General features: G+C 48.4%; 1 protein-coding gene across 7 annotated transcripts in view; it reads left to right on the forward strand.

Annotated features, from left to right (window-relative positions):
• The window catches only part of AGPAT3 (1-acylglycerol-3-phosphate O-acyltransferase 3), an 80,840-nt gene extending 72,500 nt beyond the window's left edge, over window positions 1-8,340 (forward strand). For all 7 annotated transcript variants that reach the window (XM_090272100.1, XM_090272112.1, XM_090272130.1 and 4 more), the window contains 3 exons: window positions 1,981-2,056; window positions 7,578-7,776; window positions 8,090-8,340. In XM_090272100.1, the coding sequence (XP_090128226.1) occupies window positions 1,981-2,056; window positions 7,578-7,776; window positions 8,090-8,178 (364 nt within the window). In that variant the 3' untranslated portion in view covers window positions 8,179-8,340. The remainder of the gene's footprint in view (window positions 1-1,980; window positions 2,057-7,577; window positions 7,777-8,089) is intronic.
• The last annotated feature ends 399 nt before the right edge of the window (window positions 8,341-8,739 follow it).

Below are 8,739 nucleotides of genomic sequence, written 5' to 3' on the forward strand. Positions count from 1 at the left end.
CCCAGGGTTCCCACCCTTAGATCTCTAGAACCCATGGCCGGGGGGCTAACCCAGCATGGACCACCAGGGACTCTGTGATCTCTCTGAGCCCTGGATAGTCCTGACAGCTGGTGTGGAAAAGCCAGGTCAGCTCTCCGCTGGCCGTGGCTCCAGTTAGAACATGGGATGTGGTCCAGGACAGTGACAGCAGTGGCAGGCTTTGTGTCAAGCGCTTGATGGTCTTGGAGTCAGGTCTTGTTCTTGTCCTGGGTAGTAGTAAGGGGTGAGGGTGCCGGTCAGAAAGTCTCAGGTGCCTGGGGTCAGAGCTGGCAGGTGGCAGAGCTGGGGGAGGCCGCTGGGTCCAGCTTGAGGTCGATGCCCACAGCCACCGCCCCCGGGCTGCACCGCGCCTGCGCATGGGCCCCAACGCCAGCTGGAGAGGGCTTGTTCTTTCATCTGTTCATTCCCCTCTTTGTTGCAGAAAACATGGGTCCTTTTTTTATTTTTTACCTAATCTTATGTTAATAGATATATTCTTAGAACTTCTAAAAGCCTCAACTTGCTGTTTTTGTCACTTACCATTTGGGATTTGAGGAAAAGCAATATTCTAGGGAGTCTAAAACTACTTGTCATCCAATAAGCTGAGGCTCTGCCAGCCCAGGGGGGGCTGTGCCTCATTCTTGGTCCCTGCTGGTGATGTTCCTGCGGGCCTGTAACTGGTCAAGGCCAGGGGCTTTGGTGATGGTGGCCTGAGGCTCTCCTGTGCTCATGCTGGCCAGTGTCCTTAAAGTGGCTTGAGTCAAGCCCAGGAGATAGATGCTTGTCTTTGTGTTTATTTCTATCTCATTTTAAATTCTTATTTTATGATTTCATAGTGCATCTAACAGACACACTCAGAACCTGTATGTGGCGTGTATACTATATATTAAACTGGGGACAACAGTCGATTGAGTTTGAAACCTTTAAGGAGTCGTCGTTCTGTAGGTAAACCGCTCCTGAACTTTGTTTCTTACTGAACTGGCGGGTACCTGTGGCCAGTCCTTTGAGCACTGGCTCTCAAGGTGTAGTCCAGGGCCTCTTGGAGATCTGCAAGACCTTTCGGGGTTAAACTGGTTTTGTTTACTGGGAGGTTTTATGCCTTCACTTCTTTCCAGTGTGTGGTGGAGTCTCCCAGGGGCTCCGATATCTGACAGCGTGTGTGTGTCTATAAAGTCGAATGTGGCAAAGATACAGGTATGACCCATGTCTGGCCATGGACACATCACCTGGCCCTTCTCTCACTGTGGACCCTCTGAGGTGGGCAGCCAGGTCCTGGGATGGCCTGTACCTGTTGGTTAGCTATGCTGGCTTCTGTGTGCCCTCGTGATCTTGGGGTATGACAGTCGCCGTAGAAAGTGGTTCTTGTCCTGCTTAGCTTACCAGGTAGACGCCTCTACTCATGGGGCTGGTAATCCAGCTGGTGATCCAGTTTATTAATAAGTTAGTGTCCTGACTGAAGTCAGCTATTTTTAACTTGAGATTAAAGTTCTAAGTCTCTATTGCTTTTCGTATATGAAGCAAGTAGACTTCACTTGTGAAATACAAAATCTCCTTTGCCTACTGAAAATCTCTGAGTAGTGATTATTTCCAAAGAGGGAACTGTTAAGAGAGACCAAAACTCCTGCTGAAGCTAATAAGTGAGCACCCTTCACCGAGGCACTGGGAGTATGGTCTGCTCATTGTACTGCTCAGGTGTGTCCCGGTGAAATGCTTCCACCACCCTAAGAATGTATGAGAATCTGGGCCCCCTCCATGGAGCCCTGAGGTCCCGCAGAGCCCCAGGCCACCTCTGGGGGGGACGCCCAAGAAGAAGGTACTTTGATGTCTGTGTGTTTTGGAAATTCGGGGATTAACTAGCAGAAGCAGGCCAGCAAATAACCCTGATGCATAAGTTTCCCCCCCCATTTTCAGCTCACTGTTACCTAGTTATTCACTTTGCTTCTCATCTTCTTCATAAAACAGGAGGTTTCCTCTGGAAGAGATCCCACTGGATGAAAAGGAAGCGGCTCAATGGCTTCATAAACTGTACCAGGAGAAGGTAAAGACATGCAGCGTTCCCCCTGGGGTCCCGGGAAGGGTTCGAAGGGGCAGCTAATGGAGCAGGCAGCTGGCGCTGCCTTCCTCCAGCATCAGGAGTGCTGCACAGTTCTCAGATACCTCTTTCCAATCCCTTTTCTTTCATTTTTCTTAACGTTTGAGAAATGAACAAACCAGAGAAAAGTATAAGGGTAACATAGTGCTTACATAACCATGGAGAAGAACACTTGATTACATTTGTTTTATTTTGTCATGTGAAAGAAATTATAGATATATAACAGGTGTGTGTGTGTGTGTGTGTGTGTGTGTGTGTGTGATTACAAGAAGAAACAGATTATAGATGACATAAAAAGATTCTTAGGACCACACCCAGCTCCACTCTATTCCTCCACAGCATGCCTCACCCCCGACTCTTCAATTCTGGTTTATTTTATATACACAAACTTATAGGACATTAGATTTTTGTTTTCAGCATTGAGGAATGCTTAGAAAATCAGAAAATCCTTCCAGTAGATAACAAATATTCCTTTAAATGCATTGACCAGCTTGCCAGAAAAGAAGGGAATAAAAAAAGGAGATGGAATTGAAAAGCCATGGTAAGCCTACGGGCTCTCCTGGCGGACTTTGCTGGTCTCCTTAACCAAAGCCTTAAGTTTTAATGCCTACCTGGAAACAGAAGGTAAGGGCTTGACCTCATTCAAGGAAGAAGCCAGAACTGGAAACCCTGCATGAAGCTGGAAACCTCTGAGAGGGTAAAAACCTCAGAAAGGTTAAACAAAAAACACCTACCTGCCAGCACAGGGAAGGGACTTGGAGCGTTCCTCTTTTGGTCTCAGAAAGGTCCCCCTGGTAAGTCAAACTCACAAGCCTGACCGCAAACAAGTTTGGGGTTTGAATTTATACTAACAACATAGTTAAAAAACAAAGACAAAATAATCAACATGGAAAGTGGTTCCAGGCAAATCTCTCCGGAGTTCCTGGGAGAACGTGACTCCAAACCTGGGATGCCCAAGATTTATTTCCTCAGGTAAAATTCTGCTGGAGGTGAGCTCAGAGCCAAACCCCATCATGGGCAAGACACAACACACAGAAAAATTAAACTCCAAAGGCCTCGGTTAACAGAACTATCAAAGACTAAAATCAGTATGTTTGAAATGATTAAGCATAAAAGAAGGAACTGAAAGGAGCAAGACCTATGGAAAAATGAGTCAGATTTGAGAAAAACCATGTAGAATTTATAGGCAAGAGCAATCTGGTCATTAGCAGTAAAATCTTAACAGATTAAATATCAGCTGCAATCCAGCCGAAGAAAAAATTAGTAAACCGGGAGATTTAGAAGAAATGATTCAGAATGCAGCCCAGGGGAAGAATAGCTATGAAAGGAATGTTAGAAGGTGCAGAGAACAGGGGACCATTAGAAGGTCCGCAGAGAGAAGGGGGAAGGAATGGCGAAAAGCAGGTGTCACAGCTGATAACCACAGAACTCCTAGAACTGATGAACATGGATTTCATCAGGCTCAAGAAATACAAGTCTGGGATAAGATGAATTAAAAAGAAATTCACCCTGCTTGGCAATGCAATTGCAAAACACCGAAGACAAAGCCTAAGAATCACCAGAGAGAAAAGACATACTGCCCACAAAGGTTAACAGTGGACGTATCTTTTACTCTGTATCAGAATCTCTTCAAAAGTCTTGCACTTTTATCCTCTTAGTAACTATACACACACACACATACACATACATTATACGTGCATACACATGAGCACACAAAAGAGAATAAGCCCAGAGTGTAGAACAAAGGAAAGAATACAAACAGCATAAATTATTTTAACAGAAAGCATGTTGCTGGTTCGATTCCCAGTCAGGGCACATAACTAGGTTGCACGTCAGGTCCTCAGTTGGGGGCGCATGAGAGGCAACCACACAGTGATGTTTCTCTCCCTCTCGTTCTCCTTTCCCTCTCTCTAAAAATAAATAAATAAACGAACGAATTAATTAATTAAAAAAAAAAGTTACAAAAGAGTGAATTGACCGCACCAAAAACTTCTCTTAAAACTAGTATAAAATAGAAAGCCTCGGGCAAGGCTGACCAATTAAAAAAGAGCAATGACATTCATAGGAACAGAAAAGTGACCCAACAAAAGAGCAGGGAGTGAAAATAATATGAGAACAGTATGACTAACTTTATGCTCACACATTTGAAAACTTAGATAAAACATATAATTTCAAAAAACAAGATAACTGTCTCCAGAAGAAAAAATGTAAATGAAAAAGAAACAGAGCATGTGCATTAGACAGACAGGCAGATAGACCTCATATGCACCAGGTGGCAAAGGAAAATGCATCTCTATCAGGTTTTTTTGTTTTTGTTTTTTAATATATTTTATTGATTATATTATTACAGTAGTTCCAATTTTTTCCCCTTTGCTCCCCTCTGCCCAGCACCACCCCTCCCCCAACAATCGCCCCACCCCCACCCCCGCTGTCAGGTTTTAAAGCTTTGAAATTCTGTGTAAATAAAGGGACAGTTGCCAGCAACAGTATTTCTTAGCAGGAAATGAGAAATAACCTAGAATTATATCAGAGTATAGACACACTGTATTTATGGATTTATTTGCTGTGATTCACTTAAAATAAATGAACTACATATTATCAACATAATGAATCTGGAGAAAATAGTGTAAGAAAAGCAGATCGCCGCATGTATATGGCATGACACTACTTATGGAAAACTGCGAAGTGTGCAACACTCTGTTATTGTTATGGACACACACATGTGGGATATGACTGTGAAACCGTGTGTGGGAATGGAACTCCCAGGTCAGGAGCACGGTGACCTCTGCAGGTGAAGGGACATAGGGCCTGCTCTCTTAGGAAATTCACTTCCTGAAATACTCTAATGCAGATGCAGCAAAGGACAAGTTTTGACATAACTGATTTATTTGCACATGTTATACTATTTGGTGCGTTAGTCTATAATATTGAATTACGTCACATAACATTTTTAGTTTTTTCTTATGTGTACTCTAAGGACACCACATGGGTGTCCTTCTATGTTTTTCTTTTTTTCAGTCATGGTTGTTTTTTATATCTGTCGACAGTGACCTAAATGGGTTGAGTTCACCCCTTTTAGATGCTGCATGGTGTTCCACCATCATGCTGAGACCCTGCTCCTCTCTGTGAAATTAGCTTGTGTCCCTCTTTGCTGTTCCCAGCGGGGTGGGTGCATGTGGGAGCATGTCCGTGAGAGATGTAAATACTCAGCACCATCACCCGTGATGGAAGGCTTGTTCCTTGTGAAATTTCTTTAAGTCGTGCTTCCAAGAGCCTGCCCGGGTTATGTCCCCCAGGTGAGCCTGAGCTGGCCATCCCCCGTCTTGTCAATAGGGGGTCTGGATTGCCTGTGGCCCCACTGCCTCCAGCCAGGAAAAATGAAAAGACCCTGCAGGGACCAGATAGGGAGCTTCTGAGAACCATGATGCCTTTGCTGATGACCAGTTAGCTCTGGTCTTCACAGAGAAACAGTTTGCAATACTTCCAAAGGGTCTTACAGCTCATTCCATACAATCTCCCCGTTATGCAGATGTAGAAACGAAGGTTCTGAGAAGAAAGGGACTGTCATGTGGGGGGCTGGGCTGGAAGGCCCCAGGTCTCTGCGCCTCTGGCCCACACACTGTCCCCCACACCTGCTGCTGAGCTGAGGCATGACCGGCTCTGACAGGCGGCAGGTGTGTGAGGGAAATGGGACCACGTCCTGGCATCGGGTGCTCTTGCTTCTTGGCCGCTCAAATTACCGTCACAGTACCGGGTGGGGCAAAAGGAAGTTTATAGTTTGTTCGTATAAGTAATTAATAAATAATACAAGAACAAACTGTGTTTTGTGTACCCACTACCGCAAACCTACTCTTGCCCCACCCTGCATAGTGTGCACTCTGGGCCCCGTGATCACAGCGCCCGGAGCCCCCTCTGTGCGGGGCCGGCTTTGGGGGCGGGAGAGACAGACACTGGAAATGGTAAGGGGCCAGTCTGGACAAGCTGATGCTTGAGATAGTCTCAGTTTCTCTAACGTTCCAGAATAAGCGTCTTCAACAGACGTTTGAAAGAGAAAGGAGGAGATTGGTCAGGGGAGGAGTCGGGGTCAGGGGGAAGGTCACAATCCTCGAGAAGCCGCTCCACGAAACCGTTTCTGTGGCTCTTGCCCAGCACGAGGGTGGCAACACGTGCGAATGCTCCTCGTGCCGAGGTGAGCTTTGTTTTCTCCCGAAACGCGTTGTCTCCGTGGACACTAGATCGCAACGTAAAACGTGGTTCCTAATTCAGAAGGGTGGTGAGCTGCCGCCCCAGGGAGACGTGGCAAGGTCCTGCCTTCTGGGTCTATAGTGACATCTCAGGCCCTGGTTCACCTTCACAGCCACCTGCTGTAAACGCCCGGATAGGCGAGGGGGCTGGAGGCAGGACCCATCTGCTTAGAGGCATGGTGCTCAGAGGTGGAGGTGGCCACATGAGCTTGAGCGTGGCAGAAACGTGCTGGGGACCACGCAGGGCAGGGGTCTCCAGTCACCCCGAGGCGTATGCGTGGCCGCGAAGGTCAGTGGGCTCCTGACCTCTTGAGGCCTCGAGTGGTGGGGGCGGCTGTCGCCTGTCTACAGGGTGCACGAGGCGGTGAGACTTGGCGTCTGCTGTCCCCACCACCCCCCTTTTTATGTAACACAGCATGCAACTGTAGAAAATTGAATGCCAAAAAGAAAATGAAAATAAAAGCAGACACCATTGCAGTCCCCCAGGTAATTAAGATCACGTGGGGGGTGCAGCTTTCTAAACGTGGTCCCATACAGATAGCCAACATGCATTTTTTTGTTTGTTTAAATGGAATCACGTGGTACTTCAAATACCACGGGTGCACCTCCTTGTTAATACGTTCTGTGTGGCAGCTGCGGAGGAGTCTGTTCTGCTAGGTGTTCCTTTCGTAGCCGGTGCTCGGTGTTTACAGTGCGTCCCGTGCCACTGCTGACAAAGCCTTGTTAGCGTCATCTCCCCGTGTCCTCGCCAGCTCCTCTCTTCCCTGTCATTAGCCTACAGGAAGCAGAGGAAGGAGAGATGAAGTAACTTTGTGTGGGTGACAGAGCCGGCACAGGGTGATGCCAGGACTTACGCCCATGCCGGTCGCCGGACACCCAGCAGGTCATGGCTGCCACCTCTGCCCTTGAGACGGAGTGGCAGATGATGAGGGCCTGGCTCACACAACCAGTCATGGGGTCACCGTGCCCATCCTGTGCCAGGCACAGACTCGTTATTTTCCTGGGAAACGTGCCAGGTCGAAGGGTTTGTATTTTTACCAGTTTTGATACACGCAGCCAAGGCTTTCTGCGCAGGTCACGCCAGCTCCGCCTCCCACCTGCAGTGCGTGCCTCATCCCCTCTCTGTGGCACTGCGCAGGCTGAGCCATGCTTCACTGTCATCACTTTCTGTCTGTTAAGAGGACAGCATGTCGTGACCCTGCTTTTCTTGTGGACTCACGCAGGATGCCTTGCAGGAGACGTACAACCAGAAGGGCGTGTTTCCAGGGCAGCAGTTCAAACCTGCCCGACGGCCCTGGACACTCCTGAACTTCCTCTTCTGGGCCACGGTTCTCCTGTCTCCCCTGTTCAGCTTTGTCTTGGGCGTCTTTGCAAGTGGATCTCCCCTCCTGATCCTGACATTCCTGGGCTTTGTTGGGGCAGGTAAGGAACACGAATGATCGCACAGCTCAAGGTCAGGGTCTGCCACGGGCCCGTGGAGGCACCGCGGCCTGGAGACGATTGCAGCTCCCTGGGAGGCGTCAAGGAGCCAGGGTCCACGCAAAGCCACGTGGGCCTCAGAGAGCGGGCTCTGGCCACTGCTGCAGAAGCCCCTCCGCTCCATGGGGACAGGCTGACTGGGCATGCTGGGGCAGAGGGAGGAGGAGGAGTGGGCCTGCCTGCCACCCACAGGGGTGCCCCCCATAGTGATGGTCCCAGTTGGTCTGTCTAACCTCGCTTTTCTCCTGTTTTAAAGCTTCCTTTGGAGTCCGCCGACTAATAGGAGTAACTGAAATAGAAAAAGGCTCCAGCTACGGAAACCAAGAATTTAAGAAAAAGGAGTAATTAATGGCTGTGATTGAACACACATAACCTGACAGTGGTATCCGATTAACTCAATTAAAAACAGAACAACACACACAGAGAGGAAAAAGACACTTAGAAACTATTTTTCTTATTAACTGGTGACTAATATTAACCAATAAACTTGAGCCAAGAGTAAAGAAATCGGAAGGCCTGCCAGATGGAGATGGTCGCAGCGCACAGCAGGGCTCACCTGTCGCCGTGGGAGATGGGGCACGGAGGGCGGCATCCGCTCTGGGGAGGCGGTTCCTGGGGTACCAGGTCTCCCCCAGCATCATCTCTCAAGGACTCTGCCGGCCAGAGAGAGCCTCTGATGCTTTCTCTTCTTAAACTTAGGTCCCATTTTTTGTTTTTATCTCTGATTTCGGGAACTTGGCCTGGCCCCCCAACTCTTCCCCTGCACCCCCAGCAAACTCTTCAGGAGCCTTCCCCAGTGCTCCTGGGAATGAATGTCACAGGGTCTCTGCTCCCTCAAGGCGCCCAACTCCTGGGAGCTGTTGGGGCTGGGGACACCACAGAGAAAGTTCTCCGGGCAGTAAGCGC

The sequence above is a fragment of the Furipterus horrens genome, unplaced genomic scaffold (genome assembly GCF_987537825.1).
Source record: "Furipterus horrens unplaced genomic scaffold, mFurHor1.1.pri manual_scaffold_1, whole genome shotgun sequence".
Classification (NCBI taxonomy): domain Eukaryota; kingdom Metazoa; phylum Chordata; class Mammalia; order Chiroptera; family Furipteridae; genus Furipterus; species Furipterus horrens.